We start from the raw sequence: 27,959 nt of genomic DNA, 5'->3' as shown, positions 1-27,959 counted from the left end.
ATATGTGCTGTGCTGCTTAAATAAGTATTAATTTCAATTAAGGAAAAATGATGACAACAGAGACAATGTAAAAACATCTACAATTATTTAATTGCTAATCTAAAACTGTCCCTGCTATTTACACTTTACAAGCTACTGTAAATAGAATCACAAATATAAAAGGTTTACATTTATATACATTATTTATATAAAGCCGTGTCTTATTTACCAAAATTCATATACCTTATTAGTGTTTTATAGTTGTGTCTTTTCCATAGATCTATGTCTTGAACAACAGCTATAATAAAATATCACACAGATTTGTTTAGGTACAGTACATGGAAAATGCATATTTGATATACTGCATCTGGTATTAAAACTGTGGTACCTGTGTAAAAGTTAAAGGCATTTCAGTAGGTAGTCAGTTGTTATTTTGGCATGAAGAAGTGAAGAAAAACTCTGTTCACTAAACATGGCAAAACAAAACCTTCATTTATACCACAACTACTGCAAATACATGTGGAAAAGCAAGGGACAGAGGTTGATACGTGCATAAGTATTTCCTTGGCTCAAAACTGCTAAACAAAGAGTCAATAATATATAAATAAAATTAGATAAGTGATGATTTACGCAGGACTTTTCTAAAGACTGAGAAATACAATATAAGACCATCTTTGGGTAAGAGCAGCAAATATTTGTTATAACATTTCTCTGAGTTTTTTTTTCTCCAGTTTTAAACCCTTTGTGCTGTTTTTAAACTTATTAATTTGTGATTTCTAAATAATGAAATGCTCCTGTTCTCTGTAAAAAAAGTTCACTTATGTGGATGCAGGTTGTAGTGCTATTGTGAGACTCAAAATTCACCTGGAGAATTACTGAATGAATCTATCCACATTCCTAAATTAATCTTAAAACTATTTGTCGTCACTGACAGAAATTAGACATTATTTCATGTAGCATCTTTTAAGATGGGCTTCATAATACTAATATAACACTATATTAACTATAGCACAGAATGGGACTTCAATACACTTCACTGTAAGATGATAAATGTACAGTATTACAATAACATCTATGTGTGACCGTGTCACGAGGAAAATGTCTGTGTTCACTATACCAACTACAGGACAGAGTGGACATAACAACATGCAAAACATAGACCTCAAGTCTAAATAGTCAACAAGGGTGAAAGCAGATCAAAAAACTACAAACCAGTATGGCAAAGACATTACGACAGAATCACAAAAGCATAATACATCTTCAAATTAATAAAAAATAACTTGTTAAACTCTGCCAGAGCCACCAGTGGGTTCATCTTTGTAAGTTCATGTTGCTTGTCCAGCCATGGTTCAAACCCATAGAGCTTTAGTGGGTTCACACAAATTATTAAAACAAATTAACTGGATTTTGGTTGTATTTGCATAGGTTTTTAGATATGTACATGCTAAGGTGTCCACATACTTTTGTCATTATAGTGTATCTCAAAACCTGAGCAGGTACAATCACAACTATCTGAATGGCTGGATACCATAGATCAGTACAGGTAAGTGACTTCCTGATATTAAGTGTTAGTGAGCTTAGAGGGCTGGTAGGCTTTTAACCTTTGGACAGACAGAGCCAGGCTACCTGTTTCCCCCGGCTTCCAGTCTCTATGCTAAGCTAAAATAATTGTCTCCTGGCTGCAGTTGTATATTACACACAGATATGAGAGTGGTATCAATACTCCCAACTAACTCTCTGCAAGAAAGCGAATAAGTGTAATTTAAGATTGAACTTTTTACTCGATGTGGGCATCACAAAACGTCAATGAAGTGTTGGAACATGTAGATACAGAATATGTAATATTACCGTACCGTGTGGATGAAAGTGATTTCTGAATTTATAAAACACTTAATGAGAAATTTAAAGGGGTTATCAAGAATGTATTTTAGTTTGGAATTTTAGTTTGGCATATGTGTGCTAAAAGTTCTACAAAGCGAGGTATGAAATCCTAAAATCAAGCTTTTTCTATTTTATCAAAAAATGTAAATATTGAGGTGTAACTCCTTCCATCATTTGTATACTGTAGGCTACTATAAGCTAAGCAAAAACTGATACTATACATAATATATTTGAATCACTGACTTCATCATACACAGTAGTTAAATATTGTCCATTTTAAATTAAAAACACAGTTGTAGTAGCTAAATAAATATACACTTCTGTTTTTGCTGTGTGTTTGTGTGCTGTTCCAAATGCTAAAAGGCACCAGGGTTTCCGAAGAGAGATAGCTGATCTGGAACAAAATCTTTGTATGATACACTACATAACAACTCAACAGATCATGATGTGAAATGTCGCCAACATACCTTAAACCCCTTTTTTGTTTTGTTTTTTATTACATCAATATTAACAGTTCAGATTGCAGCTGGCTCAGGATGAGATCATATGCCTGTCCTCTTTTGTACAAAATAATTATTTTTTGTGTAAAAAATAGCATGAGTAATATCTCATGTATATCTATATATATGATGCCTTCCTGTCAACAGACAACCATGTCTTCTTTTTTCTGTACAGTACCAGCTGCAGTTGTTTGTGTCTAAATAAAGAGGAAGCAACAGAAAAGGCCTATTTCACCATCATGGTGGACTAAGTCGCACTAGCAGATGGTAATAAAAAAAGACCCTGTTTAGTCCTGATTATTCAGAAAAATTGCATGGTTAAATTGAATTATAGAACGCTGTTATGCAATGATTTTGTTTGTTCAGATATGTGTTAATTTACAGGGAAAAAGTTAATTTAACTTGATTATTACCAGTGTGATTCCAACCAACACAACAAAGCAGCATCTAGTGGCCTCCTGCAGCATGGGCGCCCCCCGTTGTCCAGTCGATGAATATAAAGCTCAGACTCATTACCATGAAGGAGACACCCAAAGCAGTAAAACAAACAGCCTAAGAATGAGGGGGGGGAAAGCACATCAGTGGCACAGATTTGATTATCAAGAACTTCATACCATGACAAAAGCTTGTATCACACAGTATAATCACCAAATTAGCGTAATGAATGATTGAAGGGAGAAAGATTTTCAAGGCCTCACCAGTATTTTAGGAGTAGAGTTCATCGGTTCCTCATCTTTTGGAACAATGCGGATATAAAAGACAGCAGGGAAGATGAAAATGAGGCATGGAGCTGACGTGGCACCTGTAAAGAGAAAGAAAAAGGGCTGGTAATCTTGCCAAGTTTTGTTGAAATTATAATCGCTAGTTATTATTACGTATTTTAGTAGCAAATACTGAATATTTGCCAGTGTGCTTGATGGATCATTTGTATGTTTGTTTATTTATTTACTCCTCATTTTCTTTATACAGTACTTGTACTGTATTTGCTTATTACTGGGCAACAAGTATTGCCGTCTACTTAATCTATTTTTGTATTATTATTTTTCATGTGTAATTACCTAAAATATGTTATTAAGAGGACACAGTTAAATATAGTTTACAGTGAGAGATACAGTGACGATAGAAAGTGAGGGGGAATTAAGAGAAAACACAAAGAGCTGCCTTATGCATTCCCCTGAGAGTAAAAACAACCAAAAAGCTGGATTTCCTGGATTGTGAGCCTTAACAATATACAAAGGTTGTTGCAAACAGCTCCATATATAGCGTCATCTGCAAGCACACGTTTGTAGATGCCTTAAGATGGTCCTTTGACTTAACTTTTTTCAACTTTGACTTTGAACTTGTGAAACATGAGAACAAAGCATGACAATAATATTGACTTGGTTTGTCCGTGAGCAAACACACGCTTGTGACATTTTTTTGTTTTACTTTTAATGCTTTTGAAAGCTTGAAAATAACAAACGCTTGCCATGTCAAACAGGAGGGCTCAGTCCGTAAACAGAGACAGAATAAGTAACCCATAATCAGCTCATAGATGGAATATCACATATAATCAAATAAAGTGCATAAATAAGACCTGTAGGAAACACTGAATGCTGTTTTCAATGACTTTCCATTTGTTATCATAATGGATAGGGTGTTTGCTACTTGTCTGCAATTTTTAAGGGTGTCATGATGACAATGTTTCTAACTAACCACAACATCACTATGATGCGTCCGATACAATTTCAGCTTTATGTTCAGTGCTGTACTAACCAATGATGCCAAAGATTCCCAGGATGTTGGGAGCAAATATCACCAGCATGTTGATGATGGTGAGCAGAATGATTGCAATGGCAATGTGACGCAACCAGTTGAAAGACTTGGTGGGAAATGCCATCTGCTGGATGGCTCTGCGTACCTGTGGATAGACACAGACGGAGGAGTTGATGAGGAAATAATACTACAATATCATATTCATTCAGCTTCACAGGGAAGAAATCAACAACAAACTTACAGGGAACAACACAATAGGGACAGTCAGCGTCACAGCCGTAAGGACGGCCACTCGCACACACAGGATCAAAGTGTCATAAGGATCAATCCGGTTGTAAGTGTGCAGCAGTTCAGGCTCCACGTTGTCTATAGAAATAATAGAAAAATAGATATATAGATATAGAATTAATACCTTATTAACCAAGTTTTCTCATGTGAACATCACTCAGTAATAATGCCATCTAGCACTGAAGAGCACATTGCCACCACAAGTGGGTGCTTGTGCTCTATTTAGGAAGAGAATACTGTACCAGTATTCCATACAGAAAAATACAAACCATGGATACTGCATATAATTATATGACTTAACAACAATCAGTGAATTAAAACCATAGATTAGAACGTGTTAAAAACTGTGACTTTCTCCTCTAAAAATTGAAAATTATTATACATGTTTTAACAATTTGCTTCCGCTGTATTGTGCCACAAAACATATTTGAAAAACATTTAAAAGTTGCATTACGATTTAAAAAAAAATGTGTTTAGTATTACTTAGAAAGCAGCATCCCCTCATCACAAAATCAGGCCCTGTTGATTTTTTGATTCGGACAAAATGATGATCTTTTCTCTTACACGGTCAGTGGTAAATTGCCTCTGTGCACAGGAAGTAAAACTTGTTAGTCAGTAAAATATGAACTTTATTTTCACATATGATTTCTGAATAATGGTGTCTTTAAAGCAGTTTTGCCCAATGGAATCATTTGCATGGTCATGGGTTAACATTGCAAGATCAAGACAGCAGCAAAACAAAGTATGATCATATATATATAATATATATTATCAGAGTCACCTCAAACTATTCTTTTTTAGTTTATTCTGCTTTTACAAAACACATCTCCCAGCTTTACTGCCCCTATAAGCCAAAGCATCACTCCTTTTGTTTTTCTGTGTATCTTTTGACAATAACAAATATCCATTAATGCACTAACTCTCTGAATTTTGCATAAACATTATTATTTCTCCCCTAATACTTTAAACACAAACTCCAACAAAGTGAGGCAACTACTCACCATAAAAGGTCAAGTAGCCAAAGAGAGCTGCCAGAAAGTACATGGTGTACATGACAAAGATGGAGATGTTGGACACCTTCTGCATCTTCTTCTGCGTTGGACTAAAATCAGAGAGTTATAAGTTATGTGAATGCCACATTCTGCAATGACATGTCATAAAACATTTGCAGGTTACAGAGGAGTGACTCACTTGCGGAGCTCAGTGTAGATGGGGAGGACCTCAGGGTGGCAAACAAAGGCGAAAGCCAAGATGGGAATGGTGTATGCTGTCTGTGAAGAACACATTGATATGTGACTTTCTATGATTAGCAGTGCAACCAAGTGTGGGAACTCTGCAGACTCCAAACATTTGTGGCCTTAGTGTTTGAAAACAATCTAGATAAGTAGACTGTTTGCTCACCTCGGCTGCCTACCTGTGAGTTGATGGTGAACAATCCTGGGGAGCATTGGGAGTCATCGTCCTCGTGAACCAGATTATTGGTGTACTCGTTGCCGTGACTTGAGACATTCAGGCTGAGGTGGGCAGCAGTACTGTTGGTTGAATACTCCTCGAATGGGCAAGGAATCTGAAACTTCTTATAGATAACCTGCAGCGAGGAAGGTAAAAAAAATCAACAGGTGGAATCAAAGAAAAGACGTAAACAAGGGACAAAAGGGATATGTCAGAGTCAGTAAGCAAGGGCTCTCAATAATCACTGCAAAGCTAAAAAAAAAAAAAAACTGCCATTTCACATCAGATTAGTGTGACTCTGCCTCTAAGTACTTCAGTTTAACTCTCAATCTTTGATGTGTATTAGGCAGCTCTTATATTTCATTATATATTATATTATATATTATCAAACATAGCCACATACCACTGAAAATAGAGATGAGGGTGAGAAAGAAACGAGGGTGGGAAAGTGAGAAATGTGTGTCAAGATGACATGCTAGAACACTTAAGTGAAGAGGGACCAACTTACCGCAGAGAGAAAAAACACCATACAGCTGAGAGAAAACCCACTGGTGTAGCCGAGGTAACCTAAAAATAAATAGGAAAAGACAGTTAATGTTACAGCTCCTGATCCATTTAGTCTAACAGTCAGAAGGTTTCCTACTGTTCTATAAAAAAGGCTTCTGCAAAAAACGCCCTCATCAAACTGACCTCACAGCACTATGAGACCAGAAAGAGCATGTTTATTTTGTGTACTAATTGGGCACCTGCTGTTTCCTCTGCCAGTGCTGGGATAAAGACGCACACTAATTGCTTGACTTTAAAGTAACTGCCCCATCAAAATGTCATTATCTAAGTTGGCTCAAAAACAGGAAACACAATTTTAATGAACAAATCCTAAAGATAGAAAATGTTGCGTAGAAATAATTTTAAACTGTAGTCTGTTAACACTAGGAGGCAGGAACTAAGGCCCTGGAACAAAAACTGGAATTTATGGAAGCCCAATTGCACCACAAAAAAGAAACAATAGACAAAAAGATATGAGTGATAAAAAATAAAAACACCCATGATAAGTCAAAATTATGAGTTCGGAAGTCTATGTATCTCATAATTTTGATTTACTGTCAGATCATTTTGAAGTTTTTTTTTATATCATGCCTAACTTTTCATTTTTTCAATTTCTTTTTGTTTTTGCAAAACTGGGCTTCCACAGTTTCCCAGTGGTTGAAATGCAGGTGAGTTCCAGGAAAAGTTCCTGTGGCAAAAAAGAACCACAAGTATTTCCCCTGCTTGCAGCATGAATTACAAGTCTAAAATGTTAGATACTTGATATGCCTCACTCACAGGAGCATCCAGACTGGGGGGCGGGGGAAGTGGACTGAGTACCCAGGGCCCTCATGTGAGGAGGGCCCAAAAGATGCTAGAATGAATAGCTGTGGATGCAGGGAGGGGCCCATAGAAAATGCCTTTCTACAGGGCCCAGGATGTTATGCTGCTCACTCACACCAATTGCAATAGACTAATAGTTCTTTGTGGTAGATACAAATAGCTCAGTTAATTTGGGAAGATGAAACAGACCAGGTACAACTGTACTAGTTCTACTCACCGAGCTGTTTCATTAAAGCCAGGGGCAGGATGACACAGGCAGAGACCATGATGACTAGGTAGTTTCCATTCAAGTACCACAGACTGTTTGGAGACAAATATAGTTTACTTTGGTGAGCTCAATATTTCAAACATTAGCAAAGGGACACAGTACACAGAGAGACAGAGACAAAAATACAGTGAAAAAAGTGTTGGATGCTGATAAATTGACATTTAGTGAAACTGTTGGTATTACTTTTTTTTAAACTAACAGTCTGAGAGGAACACAAAGTTATTAACTGGTTCAAATGATTGATGTGCTGCATTTTGTCAGACCAACAGCAACCTGCTGGGAACATTGTTGACCTTGAGACTGTGGAAAAAAACAGCTTATGTTGCTCTCGACAGAAGTACTGGAGTAGACTGTTACGTAACTGATGATTTATGACACAGCACTGAAGACTGCAGTAAATATTACCAATGTCAGCTTGTTCCATCACACCATTGCCATCTCTGTCTCTTTAGTTCTTCCTAACCAACCCCCCAAAACACATCTCTATTACTCACTCCATAACACCCAACATAGTTTCCACCTTAAAGGATTGCATAAACAGTCCTGGGATCAAATCTAACAAACATGTGGGGATGGAATAACATATCCAATCTTAGACCTGCTTCCCCCTTCAATCCAATAGGGGGAACCATGCTGCTATATCATCATCTACTATATCAAATCATATCATATCATATGGACAGTGGTGGCCTAAGGTTAAAGAAGCAAGCTTGGGACTGAAGAGGTTGCTGGTTCAATCCCCAGACCGGCAGGATAAAATGGCTCTGTGTCATGGTGTTCTGTGTTGACCTAATCTTGAAAAATATGAGATATTTCACTAGCTTGTAATCAGTCCAAATGTAATTATTTATAGTAAACAGATGTGTATGTGGTTCTTTGCAACAATCTTTGTGGTTCTGTGCATATACTTGTTTCAGTCCTTGAGGTGAGCAACTACTTACAGGAATGGAACAGAAAAGACAAACTCTCCTTGTGCGTCTCGCAAAGAGAGGAAAACAAATAAAGTATAATCGGTGGCAGTGATAGAAAATCTCAAACGTTAGTAGCTGTAGACCTGAGATGAGCACCAGCAACAGGAAGCTTATAGAAATGATTGTCAAACAATAAAGACCACTGTCTCCTAAATCCTGTGTATAGAAAAGTCTTTGTGTCCTACAGCCCCTTTTCAAGCTGCTAATTCTTCTTATTCTGAACCTTCTGAACGAGAGACACAACCAGTCAGCTTTCTGGCATGGCCCTCTCTCTCTCTCTCTCTCTCTCTCTCTCTCTCTCTCTCTCTCTCTCTCTGTCTCAATCAATGGGGCTTTATTATTGAGCAAATATGAAAACAAAAGTTATTAAGAGCAATATGAAACAAAAACTAAATTTAAATTCTAATAAAAATGTAAAGACAGGATAATTTAACATTACATACAGTATTATCTCTCTCTCTCTCGCTCTCTCTCTCTCTCTCTCTCTCTCTCTCTCTCTCTCTCTTTCTCTCTCTCTCTCTCTGTAGGAGTCCCTTGAAAGCAGTGGAAGTCTCTCAGGTCACGTCCTCTTTGGACATTTGGCCAGTTAACCATTTTAGACAATCAGCTTTCACATGTGAGATGAAATGTAGGATGCTGTAAATCCTGAGCTGCTTAGGGAAATACAAGTCAATAATCTACAAGTCTTTACAAGATTACAATTTATGTGACTTCACCCTCATGACTACAGCTCTGAGTGAATTCCTGCTGCTTCCAGATATCTGACCTTCTCCCTGTGTGACCATGCAAACCCTCAGCCCCACCACCCACTCCTCGTTCCACCCTGTTCTCCTGACGCATCGGTTCTGAACAGCAAAAGCCACTAAGTGGAAGTGAACAGTGTGTGTCTGGGTTACCGAGTATCTAACCTGAACTGACCTGTCCTTATGCTCGGCCTCAGAACTTAGCAGCCATGTTACACCACCTGCTGCTGTCATTTGTGTGTGTGTGTGTGTGTGTGTGTGTGTGTGTGTGTGTGTGTGTGTGAGAGAGTCATAATACTTAATTATACTACTTCAATTTCAACTTCTGATCCTGAAATGAATAGACGCAAATAGTTTATCCCACTCCAGGGTTATGACGTGCCCTTCAGAAGGCTTATACAAAAGAGGTTTTCAAAGGGCATGGCATAAAAATGGAAAAACACACTAAAGTCAACAACCCCACAGTATGACAAGGGGGAGACAGGTCAGGCCATATGCTTAGATGGATATCGAGTGCGCATGTATTGCATTTGATGTATGAGGATTGTTGGACGTCTGGATGTTTAGCTCCAACATGTAAAACACAAGGTTGGGATGGGCTGCTGATATTTCTTTAGTGAGTTTTTTTATCTTTCAGGTCTGAGATGTTTTAAGGGGGACTGCTGCAGTTGCTGAAATTTCTTTTGAGCACAAGGTCTGTTTTTAGATTCGGACAGGCAGCTGGAATCCACTTTAGTCCTCTGTGGCCTTATGCAGCGTGTCTGTGTCTGTGCCATGACTCTGACGCTCTGAACACTGCTTGCCTCCACAAGCTGACAGCACTGAGGGTTTATGTAGTGTGTAGACATACTGTAACTGACAGATAGTACCCTACCATAGGGCCCCTGCAGCTCAACCAATTACAGGCTGCCATTCTCATCACACCCCCACGCTGACTTAATCAATGAATGGTGCAAACTGAAATATTCTTAACCACATAGTCTACCAGGCCCCTTGACCCTGCACATAGTGTCTGAGCTGGACAGCAGGCAGGAGTCACATGCATTTCACTCGCAGCACAGAGATGTTGAAAAGCACTTAAGTGATAACACTTACTCAGAGTTGGGATCTGCCTTCAGGAAAGCTTGGATGACCAGCGGCAACTCAGATTTAACAATGTACAGGTAGCTGGACATAGCTGTAACAGACGAGAAACAGAATAGGTGAAAATGTGTGGCCAAGCATGCTTTTGTGCAAATACGCTGGCATATTGAGCAAACAGATCAGCTAAGCCATGTCACATTATGTTTGTGTAAGTGACAGAGCAGTAACTACTATTGAGGATACTGAGGTCATGTTTTAGCAACCTTTCTAGGAACTCTTGTAATTGCCAGCAGCACCCGGAGCGCAGCTGTTTACCTACACATCTCCTGATCTTGGCTCTTAAAGCTGTCGTGCGTAACTTTTTTATATAAATGAACATCCGTTACATTCAAGCCATTGCCAAATGAGTTGATGCAAAGCTAATTAAGACTATCAGCTCCACACAACTCTCTCTGTATTTCTCAGTATGGCTATGTTCAGAAGATTCTGTCATCCAGCGACTTTTGCGTGCAGAAACTCGACTGAAGATAATTACCTCTTCTGAAGAGTCCATCATGTTTTTTTAATCCTCCGTGTCCTCCTTGGCTACTTGCAACTGCGTGGAGGAGGGGTGGGGGTGCGTGCGCAATTATGGAAGGCTTGTATTACGTGGATGCGCCGACAGTTTTGTCATTACTTAGAATTCCTTATGGGAGCGACAGAAACTACGCACTACAGTTTTAATACATCCTTATATTCCATCTTAAAGGGACGTACAGCCAAGAACAAAAGCCAAAGTAATACTAGTGGTTTGAGAGCATGTAGTTGTGTGTGTGTGTGTGTGTGTGTGTGTGTGTGTGTGTGTGTGTGTGTGTGTGTGTGTGTGTGTGCATGGTTGGGTAAGGGGGATATAAACTCTGAGTAAGTATAAGTCATGTTTTCTGCTACAGGGAGTTTGCAAACAGTCGACACATTTGCAAACACATGAGTCACATTGGCTCCTCACCTCCAATATTCTGCAGCGTGATTGCTATACCAGCAGCCATTTTTCCAGGAGTGCCAAAGGCCCTGTACCCCAGCTGTTCATAAGCTCGAATTCCTGTTAACAGATTACAAACAATAATATTCACTCAGTTATGTTTTGCTGAGACGTCCCTCTAATCAACACAATAAAATATATTCAAAATAAAAATAAAATGGTTGTACATCTATGCTTGGTGGGTGAAGACCATTTGTAATTTTTCACAGTTTGTCACACCGGATTATAGGCAAGGCCAGGCAAGGCAGCTTTATTTGTATAGCACATTTCAGCAACGGAAATTCAAAGTGCTTTACATAAACATTAAAGAACAGTTAAAAACGATTTAACAAAAAAGCTAATTCATTCATTTTCCTCCTTATAATCAGTCTTAGTTAAGCGGACTGTAAACCAAATCCTTCTAATACTAATCATTCTGGCATGTAAACAACCATGTAACTGTCATTGGCAAATTTAGTGTTATAGTGTGATTGTTAAAAGCAGTCAGACTATAATTCCCTTTTAATCTGTTCCCTTCCCTAGATTAATTTGCTGGAAGTCATGCATGGTTTGTCATTTTGACTAAATGGCCCTTTAACCAGTTTAACTGTATGAGACATAGCAGAACTGTTGGATTGTTGGAAGTCTACATATAATTTTGATGACATAACTGTACAGTATAATACTATATTTCTATACAAAAGGCCGAGACATGACACAGGGCTTACCCACAATGCCAGAGGATTTGAGCAGCAGATGAACAGAGTAAGATGACAAGGCTGCTACTGCAGTCAGAAGAAACCTGTGACACAATAAAGAAGGGACAATCACATACCTATACTATAGTACACCTCTATATATGTCAACATTATATAAACCAAATTCTGCATTCCCTATGTGATTATAATCCTGGCATTCATCTTCCATCCATTTCCGTATGCATTACAATCGACCATTTGCATTAAAGCAACACTAGGTAACTTTTCCCGCTTCGGTCCCCCTACAGGTTGGAAGCAGAATTGTCCATTACATTACATTATGCATCGGGTAGCGGATCTGTAGTTCGAATGAACTGGACAATATAATGTAATGGACAATTCTGCTTCCAACCTGTAGGGGGACCGAAGCGGGAAAAGTTACCTAGTGTTGCTTTAAGTTGTAATGTATTGTGCATGTTCTTGTTTCACATGTGACATAATATATGTACACAATTTATTGTTTGATCTGAAATTGTGTATTAATGAGGGGGGAAAGTGCAGTGGTGGCTGGTTTTCCACTGTCCTGCCATTGCATGACATTTTAAAGTGGATGCTGCTCTTTGCTTCAAAATGCTAATTATACAGTATTATTGTGACAATATACCAAAGGTTGAAGCCAATATTCAGCTTGAAACAAGATGGGGCATTGTTGAAATAAGCATGTTTTAAAATAGAATATAAATGCTCTCCATTGATAGAAACAGCCCTACACATGAAAATTATATTTCCCATAACCCTTTTGTCTCTCAGAGTTGCAGTGTTCCTCCTGCAGAATCAAGTCAGCACAAGGTTTCCAGGTCAGCATTCCTAATGGGTCAGAGGTTGATCCCAAATCCATAACCTTTCTCAGAACCTTTCCCAGCATTTCTGTACACTGTATTTCTTGTAACAACTGTAGTGAAAATACCACTGGCCCTTATCTGTATAGGCAGAGGGACGAAGGCCGAGCCCTCAGATTCCACTTCATTGGCAGCATTTCTGTCCAACCTCCCTCAGCTCATCATTTTATAGGTTTGCTTTTGAAAATATCATATGTTGTGTGATGCCTCCTGTAAAGGAAGAAATGACGCCTTCATGACTGCTCTATTTCTGTTTCTCACTGGAAATATGCTGACGAGGAATGAGAATGTCTATTTGTAACTCTGCTGGTGGATCAAGGATTCTTTTGACACTACAGGCTGTGATCTCCAACAGGGCCACAATAAGGGAAATAGCAGCGTTCCTCCATCAGAAGCCCCGCTTCACATCCAGATGTTTGGGCTTCCTTTATCCCTTCATCACCTCCACCAGTATCTAGACTCCATCGGGGGGATATTCCTATATTTCCACGGCCTCTATACCCCTTATAAATAAACACTGTGATGGAGTCTAATCACCAAAGACTCTAAACATATCTACCTATTATGCACCATGTTCATTAAACTCATTTCACTGATTGATTGAAATACATATGGACATGTAATCAAAAACACGTAAGTCAATATAGGGTAAAACATTGCGCAAGATGCGTAAGAATTACACTTTTTAATGCAATAAAAACACAAACTAAAAGCAAACAAAATTACAGAACATTTAACAGTAATATATAATGCTTTAATACTGATTTTCATGTTGTCTATCTCAATAATAATAATTAACTATATCCAAATTTCATATTGTTAATCATACTAGAGATGATATCCTTTCACCTACATCTGTTGACTCATTCAAACCTACAGGTTTTCCATAGCTCACAAGTCTATGTTTCGTGCATCTTATAACAGACGTAATATATCACTGTATGTTGGCCTTAGATACAAACAGTTTACCAATTAAGTTTTATGTTTAACTTTGATTTGCAAGTGCTGTTTATTGTATGTTTTGTTTGACATAAGTTGTCATAATATTAAAGACTGTTAGGCTTTAGGTTGGTTGTCTCGGGTTGCTGTAAAAACTCATGTATACTGTATGTAACAGAAATGTCTGTTGCACCTACTGTATACATAGCAATGATCCAGTTACATAGAACCAGTCACCTACTACTAGGAGCTATTCTTTGAAAGCATTGCACTGACTTCCTAGTTCCATAGTTGATGCTATGCTGCGGATATTCTCTAATTCCAGTCCTGCTTGCTCTCTACAGCTACTCAGGCTGCATCTCATAACCCTTATTTGTTAGCTCCTCGACTCCTCGGTCCTCGGCTGAACCGGAAGTTGTTCTGTCCCTCCTCGGTGAAGGCCGTCTCAAAGCTCTTATTTCTGCCCCGAGAAGTGAGGAGCGAGCATTGAGGAGGGATCACTGAAGAGCCATGAGCAAGGACACACTCTCTCCTCCCATGATTTCCTTGCGTCTCTCCTGTGCCTCCTCATGAGATGGACTACGACGTGAGGAAGGAAAGCAAGTGGAGGACTCGAGGAGGCAATTTAAGGGTTATGAGATGCAGCCACAGACATAGACTACATGGCCAAGACCACCAGGGTCACATTCTGAAAGCAGTATTCTGCAAGGAGCAGAAGGAAGTAAATAAGCAATCCAGATGCTTCACAAAGCGGCAACTTCCAGGCCTGAAAAGTGAAGCCAATACGGAAGTGCCTTAAACTTGCATTCTATCTAATTTCCAGCAGGGAGTGACCCCACTGGCTCCAAAAAGAAGTCTGATTGTATAGAAGTCTATGAGAAAATGACCCTATTTCTCACTTGATTTATTACCTCAGTGAACATTTTGATAATAAGTTTATGGTCCCATTTATTTTAAAATTGACTATAAAGCAGGGGATTCTTTAGGTAGTGGCTACACACTGCCCTGTAATAATGTTAGAGGCTTAGCAATGCGTATCCATGGCACTGTTTACAGTGAACTTGTTTTTGGGTGTTACTTGTTTTCGTCTCAAACTTTGACCTTCTCACTGAGTGTTTCCACTTTATCAAAGATAACTGAAACATTTTGGTCACCTAAAAATATCTTGTTTAGTGTTCGGTAGCACCTTGCCAACCAAGCTAACTAGTGTCTTAACTATAACTAGGTCCGTGTTTACCTGTTTATAAAACTCTGAATCTGCGACTTTCTCTCTTCAGCGTTTATCTAAGCGCCATACATAAACCATACATGACACTAGCTTAGCTGCGTCATCCTCACCAGCTCTGCCCTCTTGTGCAAATATGGTCACTTCTGGTTTCAAAATACCAAGATGGCGACAGCCAAAAATGCAAACTCCAAAGCATGCTTTGCAAACTTCAAAGCAGCAGTCCACAAAACAATCGGTGATGTCACTGATGCTACATCTGTTATATTTACAGTCTATGTGCCTCACACAGGGTCTCGAGGTTTGGTTATTCTGGGCTGTGGCCTTTCTGGGTTCTGTAGCCTACTGTATGGGGCAGCAAGGGCGGGGATGGGAGCCTCAGAAAAATAACGACATAACGAAATATAATGCATGCCCCTACGTTTTTTCTTCTTCTAATAGTTATCATGAAACGAGGAAGGGACATAGCGTCCTTTTTTGCCCCAGTAAAAACAAAAACAGCTGTGAGAGAAACAAATCAAGGTGTTGAGGAGCAGGAAGAGGGAGAGCCAGAGGAGTCGGTGGAGGTTGGAGAGAGGGCATGTGATGAAAGTGAGAGCTCTGACACAGAGAGGGAAATTCCAGAGGGTGAGGAGGATGAAGAAGAGGGTGAGGAGGAAGAAAGCATACAGGGACAGAGAGAGGAACAGCCAGAGGGACAGCAAGTGGATCCATGTGGATCAAGTAATGCACCATCAGGTTTATGATGAAGAAGGTTCTTACTATTTGCAAAGCAGTGCAATTACAATTTTATTGTAGGCCTACTGTGTTTTTTAAGTAAATACTTGGACTACATTTTGAAATACATGCAGATATACATGCATAAGTAAATAAATGTTGTAGTTGTGCTCAAGTTTACTGTACATATTTCTACAGATTCAGCAAGTCCAAGAATGATGTACCAGTACAGCCCAACTTGAATATATTCCCAACCATTTTGAGGACAGAAGACGGAGCTTCAGGCCAAACTGCTATATTCTTCATCCATGGCTTGAGTATTCCGTCATGATGGACTCTACATATTGCAATTTTTTTTATTGACATTTTTCATTTTTCATTTTTTATTGCCCTACCTCTCTTGCACCTGCACTCACGCTTGTACAAAATAAATGTTTTTATGATTTTAAAGTAAAATAAAGTTTATAATCTTGCTATTTTTTAATGTGCCCCTCTGGTTAAACACTGGCCCCTCCTTGGCCCCCCTAGTAAAATGTGTCTAGAACCACCACTGGAGGTGGGCATTTCATGATACATGATACATGATACATGATATATTACAAGATGTCATGACAGACACTAAATCACTCCTGTAAGTAACCAGCACCACCCTTGCCCTTAATCGCACGACCAGAGCAAGCCATTCCTCAACTTGGGGTGGCTGTGGCTCAGAGATGGAGTGGGTCGGCCCTCAACCACAAGATTGGCGATTCGATCCTCGGCTCCTCCGGCCACATGTCAAAGTGTCCTTGAGCAAGACACTGTTGTTCCCTGGATGCCGATGCGGCTGTCCACTGCTCCTAATACTTAGGATGGGTTAAATTCAGAGATTGAATTTCACTACATTGTAGCCTACTGTAAGATTGTATGTGACGAATAATAAAGTTTCTAGTTTCTAAAACTGTAATCCCTCGCAAAGTACCTTAGAGAGTCTCAGGACTCCATAGTGTTTTGGGCAAATAGTTTGTTTCTTTTTTTTTTACCACTCTTTCAAGTGCATTAAACCATTTAACAGACTCCACTCTCCACAGAGAGTAGTCCACAGAAACACATTGATATGTTAAGAAACTGACTGACAGTAAGTAAGTAGTGACTTTGCCTGTGTTTTGAGATATATATATATATATATATATATATATATATATATATATATATATATCATATATATATATCATATATATATCATATATATCATATTTTGTTCAATTGATAAACACACATATTTACTTACAAGAAGAGGAGTATGCCAGTGTTGGCCATGGCATACGCCAATCCCAGGATTCCACTGCCCATAATAGCATTACCCAGGTTGAAGACAGACATGCCAAAAGAGGTCTTTCCTTCAAACTGAGAGGGGTAAAAATAAGAACATACAATAAATGTCCAATTAGAAAACATAATGCTCCCTCTGTTGTGTGATGTCTGTAAACTTGGACTTACATCTGTGAAGCGAATAGGTTTCTTTCCATCTGCAATGGGCAAAAATTCCTCATTCTCCAGTCCTCCATCAGGATCATCAAATCTGGGGGGCAAATTAATGACCATTCATTAATTGTCACTCTATCTATGTCTGAAAACTGTGCACATATCTGCTGTAGAGAGTATTCAACATTGCATTCTATTATTATATGCATTAAAACAAATGTGTGGTTAAAAAACCCTTCATACAAATCTCCACAGACATACCTGACCGTTTGTGTGCCATTGCTGTAAAAGGATCCACCCGATCAGGCGAGCAACATGCATTTAAAAAAGGGAAAATGATGCAGTCAAACTGTATGTTGCTCACCACATCCATTATCCTGGTCATTATTAATGGCAAACTCTTATCGCAGGGACAAAGGTATGTACCTAAATCACACAGTCCCAATTTTTTTTCTTATCAAATCCTTTTTCTTATTAAGTTTTCTTGTTAACTTAAATAATCCAGGATGTGGCTTTCACACAAGCATAACTAATACAGAAAGAATTGCTTGACACATGCTGTGTTAAAAACAGTATGCAAGCGACAAAGAGCAGTCATTCATCTGCGTTTAAAATAAAGGGAGAACACTCACTGATCCTCCTCTGGTAACATCTTCATTGGTACACCCATGTCACCTCCGAGGTCGTGACTTTTCCCGTTGAATAAGATGTTCATCTCTGACTGAGCAGGTTCCATCATCCAAGTTGTAACAGATTTGTTTTGGCTTGTATGTGTACGATGAAGATGATGCTTTTTAGTCACCCAATTTCTTGAATATCTAGGGCAGAGGAAGTATGCACATGAATCACATACAGTGTGTGGGTTTGTTTGTTTAAGATGCAGTATGAACTAACACACATTGAAAATGTACACACTTTGAATGTTTAAAGACCCTGAAAACCAATTCAGTCAGCTTCTTACTACCATGGGGTCCCCTGTAAAAAAACAAAGTTTTCTGCCAAAACTCAAACTGTTTTTTTTTTTTCACATGAAATATTTGTGTATTTTGTTTTGTTTTGTCTCTGCTCTTCTTAGGGCGCTGACACACCAACCCGATTATCGCCCATCAGACAGTCTGGCGAGGTCAGTGACTCGAGTATGTTCAGTGTGTTCAGTGCCATCGTCCGTCGGAGGAGCTGTCGGCCTTTATTTTGGCCGACCCGACATGCTCATTCGGAGACAGGGCATTCGGGACTCACCCGGAAATTGCGAGCGGATGAGCCTCTCAAAATCTGACGAAAATCTTTTAAACTGACCTTTGTCGATCTGAAATGAGGACAGATTCAGCAACTGTATGGCCTATTTCTCGCTTAAAATGTTTTCAGAAACTATTTTAGTACAATATGAGATTGTATTCTGAACAAGCCGCCATGACAGTCTGGCTTTGAATTTCCGGAGAAAAAAGACCCACGTGACACGTTCGTCCTATCAGCTGCCGGTTTTCATTTTCTGGGAAACAATACAGAGAAGAGCCGCCTGCTGCTATAAAGACGTATTACGTTTCGCGCATGCACAGAGCGTACGCTCAAGTCGGCGTCGCCTCAGTGTGTTTTGAGGCATTTTTTTTGGACCTCGGGGACCCGACTGATCAGTCCGACTGCCTTTTCTGCCGACGGTCGGCTGTCTGGTTGGTGTAACAGCTATAACTGATTTGAAGTGGGCGGGACTCGGTTGGAAAAAGCAGATGTCACGTATTTCCATGCGCCAATCCGGATTTAGCAGTATCTTGTGGGGTTGATTGCTTATGTTTCCACACCACTGTCAGTCAAATCTGATCAAATCACACCCTGACAGTCCTGATGAGGCAGAGAAGTGTCGTTTTTGACTGTTAAACTCTTAATAAATATTACTAATCACTTATAAAGTCACATTAGTGTGGGAAGGATACAATTACTTTGGTTCATTTTGACTTTTGACACCAAAGAAATTATGTATTGTAAAAAGGGTAGGCATGTAGCTTCAGCCATACCACTTTGGTATATTGCTTTATACAATGTAGTTTTGATGGCTGTAATTATTATACACACCAACATGAATGGTACGTAGCTGTAAATGAGCACAGGCAGAGATCAAATGCTGGAGGCAAAAAATGTTGTTTCCAGAACTTCAGTATTGAGCAAAGCAAAAACCAGACCACACGGTCAAAGGTCAAGGTCTGTTTGAGTTTTTTGGTCTTTTGTTTGCTCTTGTACTTTGTGTAGTTAATGTCACAAGCCTGCAGATTCTCAGTGCTACTGTTGCATGCCACACAATAACACGGTGGTCTTTATGACAAATATAAGCACAATGTAATCAAACAAAATGCTAAATTACTCACAACAACAGGCCTCTAATTACCGAGAAAGCGGTGTGCAAAACAGTTATTACCGTAGTACTATAATCATACATTTCAACAATATCTTTCTGTAATGAGCATGTTGTTTGGTTTGAGGAGAAAAGAGGTATTTCTCTGGGAAAATTCACACCACTCACATTCAATCACATTATTATTAAATAAGAACTATTAATAACTTGTCATTCCCTCCCATGACCCCCCTCGGTAACATAAATAATCCTCTTCGCCACTTCACAGTGTGAACTCAGAGGGACAATAGTGTGTTGTTAGTAGCTTCCTCTGTGACAAATGTACAGCAGCTCAATTGTGTTCAGTGTGTGTTCAGCCAGAAAATAACTAATACTGCTATTCACACTGTACTGTTAAAAGGGGCCAGTGATACCATGACACGGCAGCTACAAATAAAGCTGAGTCACACTGCACAACTCTAAACACAATAATCAGGTATAGAGGCCTATCAATGAATGGTTTCCTAAAATCTTAACATCAAAATCTGGAGACCAATCCTATTTAAAATAATCTCATTTATATCATCTAACCTCAATGAGACCTTCCATTGCCTAATGTAGTGAGTCATTTCATTTGCTCAAAGTATACATGTCCCATACATAGACATCGACGTAAAAGCCCCTGTCATGCCATGTCAATACTTTCTGTTGCAACACCAGACTTTGATATAGATAATTTTCAGAGAAACTGAGAGGAAAGAAAGTGATGCGTATGTCAATCACTGTTTTTGTGCATGAACAACCAAAAAACAGTAGATGATCCTAGAGCCACTAACATTTACAGTAAATACAGAAGAGGATCATTATGGAGCCTTGTGATGTTGCTGTTTTTCCACCCCTATATGAACACTGTTTTGTGCTGTACATTTGTCTGCCTGACAATACACCCTTTTGTAGAACGTGTCATATCAGTGTGGTGGTGACAGTAATGCTAATACAAGCTAAATTAGTTTTTTTTCATTGCATGGTTTTAAGGTTTAAGCTTAATGTTTACAGGTGTTTTTTATGCTTTCAATATCCTGAGTTTTGCTAGCCAGTGAGAAATACCTCGGTTTTGGTAAGGCGGGGGTCATTAAAGACAGAAGGAGGATGTAAAAGCTCAACTGGGATACATATATGTATTTAGCACAGGGAATTATATATATACTTTGAAAAACCTTGCCTTTGAAAGATTTGAAAAGCTAAATCCCACTGATAACCGTATTCTTTTTTGCTAATAAAATGTATATAGTTTACTTTTCCTTTGCAAATGGATGTTTCTATTGGAATGATTTGATTGCTGCTCTCAGTCAGATCAGGGTTCTATACAGGGTCAAATAGCTTTCTTATATTTCAAATAAAAATGTTGTGAAGTCAGAGAAGGCCTTCTGAGTATCCAAGGCAAACAACAATAACACAGTACAGCACACAAACACATTTTTAAAATCATCATACAAGAAGCTTCCTGGAAATAAATAAATGTCATTTGGTACTCATATGGAAAACAGAGACTATGCTTAACTGGTAGACTTTTAATTAATTAATTCAAATGAATTGCTAGCATAAGCCAGTTACGTAGTATTTTCCATTGAAAAATATTAGGGAAATCACACAGCCATAAAATAAAGCATTACCAGGCGTTCTCTGGGCTTTTAAGTGTGATAAAGACCTGTTAGGCCACATCAATCTGTTGCGGTTCTCAGTAAAAGTAAAGGTAAACAATCAACAAGATAAATTGAGGCCAACTACCATATGAGTTTCCAAAATCTAACTCAAACACACTTACAATGTGAATCGTGATCTAGGATCTTTCTATTTTCACACACAGTGAATCACCAGCATTAACACAACTGACAGAACTGAAACTCTGCAGAACCTTCTGACATGTACAGACCAAGTCTGATATCAGGTAGCTGTACGCAAAACAAGTTCTTTAAACAGACAAATTCCTGGTACTATTTCTGCTGTGTAATTTTATCTAGCAAATAGCAGGCTGGATCGTTTAGCCATATGTGTGTCTATAAATGTGTCCCTTAAAATGATCCAAGACAGCTTGTTAGAGACTCAACAGATGTGGTTTACGAAGTGATTGTTGTGCTGCAAGCTATGTACTGAAAAAAATGAATACTGTTTGCAGATTTTCAAAGCAGTTTGGGTCATCTTAAGAATATCCTATTTGTGTAATTTAGTTATGGATACATCGAAAAGAAAACAAAAGATGAGCTTGATTCAACAATAGAAATATTGGTGTCTTAGATGAAGAGTTAGTATGATGCTCAATGTCTGACTTAATAGATTATGCACATATGCTAGACGTTTTTGCACCAGTAGAACAATAGCAACACAGACTTGGTACTGTGGTTTAGAGGAGGGGACATTAATTCATTAATTAATTCGTTTGTTGAGAGCTGCAAATGATATGGATAAACAATCACACTTGATATTGCTTAATCTACCTCTCTGCCCATGTCTTTGTTTCCTTGGTGACTCTCCAGCTGACTTCCTGTTATATTCAAGAACATCTGCATTAACCTTTTGGTGAGTAACATGCTTTATATCAATAAAACACATCATATTAACTCCTCTGAGCTAAGAAAATTGCTATATCCTCTTCTGCTGAGAACCAGGAGGGTCACCTTACACTCTACTGCAGCCAATAGTGATTTGTGCTATGTTAATCGACCCTAAAGGAGCATAAGAGCAGAAAGTCCCATTTTGAGTTACTGGACTTAGGTGATATTTGAAATGTTTAAACAGGTGGGAGGGTGAATAATGATTAGCTGTTAGATTGTCCCATCTGTTTAATGTTAATATGAGAGGATGGCTATTTATAAATCATTTTACTCTTTGAAAAATGATTTCCTATCGCTTCTCATGTGAGCTGGACTTAAAACAGGGTGTGCATGGGACAAGTGGGGGGGCATTGGGCGAGCACATGTAGATGAGGAGTGCCCATGTGGTGGTGTATCAGGAACAGGCACGATGTTCAGCCAACAGCGCCTGGCAGCACCAGCCCGTCTCAGCCACGTGCCTGCTGGGGACAGAGGAACACATGCTCATGTCCTGCGATATCGGCCAGCACCTGAATCCCATATTCCGTGGCAAAGCGGGCTAAAGGGATTGCTTTTATTATGGTCAATTTCTCATAAACTACAACCCTTTAATGCTAAACATGTATAGATGAAATGGACAAAATTCTGGGCCATTGATTTGTTTTCTGTTGCTCGTGGATGTGTAGTCATAGTCTGTAATAAGAAGGGATTTGTTTTTTTTGGAATCAACATTTGCTATTGTCCTCTTTCTGAGTATGTATCTTCATTCAAAGGCAGGAATTGCCATAAAATTATCCATATATGCATTTCATTGTAAACTTCATAATAATTTCAACAGAAAGATAAATGAATACACTAATGCAGTAGATAATACTTTAATTCACAACTCAGCTGCACAAATGATACCATAAAAATTCAACAGCAATGATACTGTATCAAATAGTGAACGGAGATATAGATCATATTTCACCCACTAACCCCCTCCTCATATGCCAATAATAGTTTCAGCCTTTTTATGACTAATCAAATGTCACCAAACAAATGTGGAAAATATGCAAAAACTTGATAGGGGGTTCTTCACAGCCTATATGGTCAACAAAGCTCAACGTCAAGATATATTACAATTGAAGATCGGATAGGAAGTTTCACTTGGGCCAGCACGATTATGTTACCTTTATCCTCAAATGCAAATTTTCAAATATACACAACAAAAGATCGAGGCGACATTCATGCTAACACAAATATTAGCTTTCTGGGTCACCACCTACTTAGGTATTAAAGCAGTGTGAAGCATGACAAACACAATAGTTTATCACACACCAAAGCCTAATGTATTAAGTATTAAGTAACTAAGTAATATTTGAATTTGTCTGTTGAAAAATACAGGTTGGTATGTCACAGTATGTTCTGACAGCAACAGGAACAAAAAGAGGGAGTGCTATAAAGTATACTGCATTTCTGTTGCATTTCAAAGAGTTTTGACATCGGCTTGCCTATTTTTAAAGTGTGATTGAATTGTATGAAAATAAAAAAAATAACATATTGCATACGTGTTTCTTTAAAAAACTCAGCAGTCAAGGCTGTGCGGTAAAATCACAGAATGTGTTTGGTGTCTCATTTGGAAGACCAATAGCTATAACTGCACTATAGTGCAGTATACAGCAACCTTTACATGTCTCTGTGTGGCATGTCTAAGTGGCATTGAAGCATTTGCATTTGGATATTCAATTTAATGAAAGTTAACGTTTCATAAAATATAATCTCAGCCCATTCCAAGTCTTCATGGAATGATTGTATATGACTTTTTCCTCACACACAGACAGGAATCGTTATAGGGATGATAAAAGGAAGCAGCACAGAGGTACAAAAATATTCTACCTAAAAGTACTATTACTTTGATGAACTTTTACTTAAGTAGGGGAGACCGGGGATGGTTGTAACACTTTTTGCTTCAGCACCTATAACTCGCTGAATGTTTTAGCATGAGTTCGAAAACTTTTATACAATGTACCCACATTTATTTACTACAAATTGTACAACTAATTCAACCCCCTAGAAGAATATCACAGACCTTGTCAGTTGATGTCAAATACATAGTGGTCCTTTGTAGGTTGTAACACAAAAGAAGCAAAAACAGATGCTATACCATATGATATTGTTCAAAACTGGTTTATTTAAATAAAAGAACAATGTTTCTCTCTCTCTCTTTCTGTAACAGTCTGTTTGACACGTGTTTGTGTGTGTGTGTGTGTGTGTGTGTGTGTGTGTGTGTGTGTGTGTGTGTGTGTGTGTGTGTGTGTGTGTGTATTTGTCTACTAGAACAAAAGTAACACTGTAATATATCCTGTCTTTGTGAACCTTGTAATGTTCATTTTTGACACACTGCATTTGCAGGCTGGTAATTCAACTGGACTGCATTATTTTAAAAGGTGTTCTAGGTATTGTGTCCATCCCCTGAACATAAAAATAAAGTAGAGATGAAGTAGCTCTATTGTTGATAATTGCCATTATGTGCTGGTGTCTGCAGTTTCTACAATAAGGGTGACAGGTAATATGTTACAGCTGATGGCAACGACGGCCTTTACAAGAAAGTTTATAAAATGTATTAAATACCAAATAACATGTGTTTCAGTGTGCGTTAAAATATGTTTCAGTGTAACAATGGCAACCAATATCGTCTCTATCCATTTATTTGAAAATAAAGTAAAGGGAAGGGGCATACGGAAGTATGAAAAAGAAGCTGTGTTTGAATCAATACTGTACTTAAAAATATGCCCCTTACCAGTTACATAAGGAATCAGTTAACTTCCATTAATCACAAGTATGTGTTGACAAGCTGCAGGGCACTTTTCTTAGCTGTAAGCAGGAGGTTCAGAGTAATTATACTCCAAGTGGGCATTTCAGGCTGCTCTTTCACTTGACCACTCAACACAGATGATCCCCATTTTGATATGTTACTATTGTTAATAATTTCACAACAACATTGTTAATTAAATCTAAAACACCCTCAGGACTGACTGAGCCACAAGATAAACAAATTTCCATTTGAACTTTCTCATAAACTGATGAACAAAACCTAAGCTGTTAGGACAATTTCCGAAAAAACAATCTTTAAAATCAAATGGCCTGCAGGGAACATTTAATTCATTAAATAAATATATGCAATGTATCTGTTTGAATACACAACATCAACAAAGGACTTTCTAATGACTTAAATATAAATAGACAACGGCACATGATATGGCCAGGTTCTGACCCACAGATTATGAGTCCCATGACAAAGATAATAATAACCTCTGGAGTGTCTGACACTTAACACTTGGGCTGACTGAAACGCAGATATTCACAGGTCTCTTCAGTGTGACAGAGGAGAACAGCTGGCTGCATACTGCATGGATAAAAAGATCGGCCTCCACACGCCGCACACCTGCCGACCTCCTCAAACTCTCAGCCTCTTGGTGGGGTCACTGACCACGAGCAAGCTTATCTGTTCATTCTCGTAATGAGCCCAGCATGAAAACCCATATAGGGTGTTGGTGTTTAGATAGGGGCCAAAGTCAAAAACATACCCCGTCCCCCACACCACCTTGAACAAAGAAAGAACTTCTCTGGACAGTTTCTGTATCCCAGAATCTGTTAATACAGTTGGTAATTCAAATTATTTTTCTAATTTAACTCTAAGTGCCTCATATGGGTAAAGTTATATGTATGTTCTCACCAGTACAACCACAGTTTTCCCATGATGACCACTCAACAACTGCATTTAGGAGCCTTGTTTCACAACGCATAGAGATGGGCAAGAATGTAAGCCAGACTGAATAAAAAATAAAAAGGGCTGCAACTAACAATCACTTCCATTATCTAATTATCTATTCATCATTTGAATATTTGCTTGATTATTTGATTAATCTATTGGTCAATAAACGTCTATACAATTGTGGGGAAAAAAGCCATATCAATTTCCTAATCCTAAAAGTGATATCTAATGTCACGTGTTTTTTGTCTGACCAAGAGTCTAAAACCCAATTAGTTATTACAGTTTGCTGTCACATAAGTCAAAGAAAATCAGCAAATCCTCACAGTTGAAAAGCTTCCACTGAGATATATTTGGATGTTTTGATTGGAAAATGATGATCAATTGAGATTCTTTTTTTTTTGGATGAACACTGCTCAAAGACAATCATAGTAGATTTGGATCACACACTGTCTCTCACACGTTAACACTTTTTCTAAGCCATTTTTATCAGGCACAGAATAATAACACATATCACATGTAATAGACTCACTCAGCAAACACTGATAATGTGCAGCATTTACTTTCCACACAGGGCGCACTTCCTCCACATGGGTATATTTAGCAGGCAAAAACAAAGGCGAAGTGCTTTAAAAGACTGCTACTGGCTGTTAAAGATGTCCATATTACTCATGTCCTGCCGCAGACTGTGTAATGGGCTGTTTTCTAGAATTGCGCTATTAGTTTGGCTCGGATATGGTGTTGGTGGTAGGAGGAAAAGGAAATTGGTTTTGCGTTTACTCGATGCCATGTGGTTTGGACACCACCAACACATTAAGGTGAGTGTAGGCTGAGTAAACTGCAGGAAAAGTAAAAACAAATTACATTTTTTTTTAAATAACACAAACTGAAACAACATTTGCCTAACACTTTCACCAAACAAAAGTAATATCTGCTTGTGAGTCACATATTGGGCCATGTAGGCTAATCCAGTTTTGTGTTTTACCTGTTGCAAGGCGACCTTAACCTACAAGCTGATCCGACATGTATTTTGAGAAAGATTAAAAATGCAACACGAGTCGCACAGACAATAGATGGGAAATCTGTCACTGACTCCTTGAGGCACATGGTCCTGACATCAGTGACTTGGCGCTCACTGCAGGAGGAGCAAACATACTACTCTTTCTTTATTGATCACTCCGTCAATAGGAAACAAAGCCATATGCCATGTGATCATATAGGCTCCAAAAGGTATAGGCCTATCCCCCGGCTACAATCCTGTGTTATTGGGGAACATCCTACTATATCCAATATTTTAAAGTAGGCTGCTACTTCACAAGCCTCAGCCATTCAAAGTTACATGCAAACGTGTCAAACACAGCGGCATCATGATCTGCAAGCAAAACATGTTTTTCTGTTTTTAAAATAATCAGATTTGTTCAGTCTTACCAAAGGTGCTTGTAACGAAGCTTCCAAGTTAATTACTGTGATGAGTAGGATGAGTAATGGTCAGAATGTCTTTCTCCTTGCGTGTTTCCTTCGTGTGCTTTTACGCACATTCGCTCTTTAAGCCAGCGGCTACAAAATGCCCTTTAAGAAATGGTCGGCATTGTAAACCGAAGCTCATCTGTGGGGGTCGCGATAGGTCCGCCTCATTTGCACCCCCCCGCCCATATCTGCGCTGTTCGCCCTAGGTTTCACCACTTGTATTTCATAAAAAGTAAATCTGAGATTGTTACTTTAGTCTTTGGGATAAAGGAATCGCGCAAAAATGGCAATACAGTCTGGCAATGCGTTAGAATAGGGTGCATAAATCCAAGAGCTAATATTATGGAGAGGGTGTGGCTTATTGTCTCTTAATTGATTTTGATCATTGCAACAGACATTTAAAAATATGACATATATAATTGCAGCAACAAACGCCTATTCTTTCTCTGCCCCATTCACTCAAGCACATTAGTCCTATATCAGTTTGGGCGATTCCCTACAGTGATGGTGTGGTATATTTGTCTTTCTCTGCCTCCAGAATCTGATCCAGCAGCTCCCAGCACGGTGCACCACCAGGGGCGATTCTAGGATCAGACC

At 38.7% G+C, this 27,959-nt stretch overlaps 1 protein-coding gene across 1 annotated transcript; it reads right to left on the bottom strand.

The window, feature by feature from the left end:
* Nucleotides 1-111: 111 nt before the first annotated feature.
* On the bottom strand, nt 112-27,528 carry slc38a3b (solute carrier family 38 member 3b). Its single transcript, XM_078247473.1, has 17 exons — nt 27,324-27,528; nt 17,860-18,045; nt 17,489-17,509; nt 17,243-17,324; nt 17,034-17,149; nt 12,014-12,087; nt 11,274-11,366; nt 10,301-10,382; nt 7,441-7,523; nt 6,364-6,422; nt 5,818-5,991; nt 5,595-5,674; nt 5,405-5,505; nt 4,357-4,481; nt 4,116-4,260; nt 3,059-3,162; nt 112-2,912 (listed from the first exon to the last, which is right to left on the bottom strand). The coding sequence occupies exons 2-17, from the start codon at nt 17,964-17,966 to the stop codon at nt 2,808-2,810; spliced, it is 1,551 nt and encodes a 516-aa protein (XP_078103599.1). The 5' UTR covers nt 17,967-18,045; nt 27,324-27,528; the 3' UTR covers nt 112-2,807.
* Between the last annotated feature and the right edge of the window lie 431 nt (nt 27,529-27,959).

The sequence above is a fragment of the Sander vitreus genome, chromosome 4 (genome assembly GCF_031162955.1).
Source record: "Sander vitreus isolate 19-12246 chromosome 4, sanVit1, whole genome shotgun sequence".
Taxonomy (NCBI): Eukaryota; Metazoa; Chordata; class Actinopteri; order Perciformes; family Percidae; genus Sander; species Sander vitreus.
Note: the sequence above shows the minus strand (reverse complement) of the source record. Positions and strands in the feature narration are given on the sequence as shown.

What these genes read in the sequence shown, in the direction of transcription:
- slc38a3b (XM_078247473.1), bottom strand. Translation starts at nt 17,966, where the DNA reads ATGATGGAACCTGCTCAGTCAGAGATGAACATCTTATTCAACGGGAAA. An exon ending in ACTGGCATACTCCTCTTCTT is followed by an intron (nt 12,088 to 17,033) that starts GTAAGTAAATAT and finishes ATTGTGTCACAG; the next exon opens with GTTTCTTCTGACTGCAGTAG. An exon ending in CACGCTGCAGAATATTGGAG is followed by an intron (nt 10,383 to 11,273) that starts GTGAGGAGCCAA and finishes CGTCTGTTACAG; the next exon opens with CTATGTCCAGCTACCTGTAC.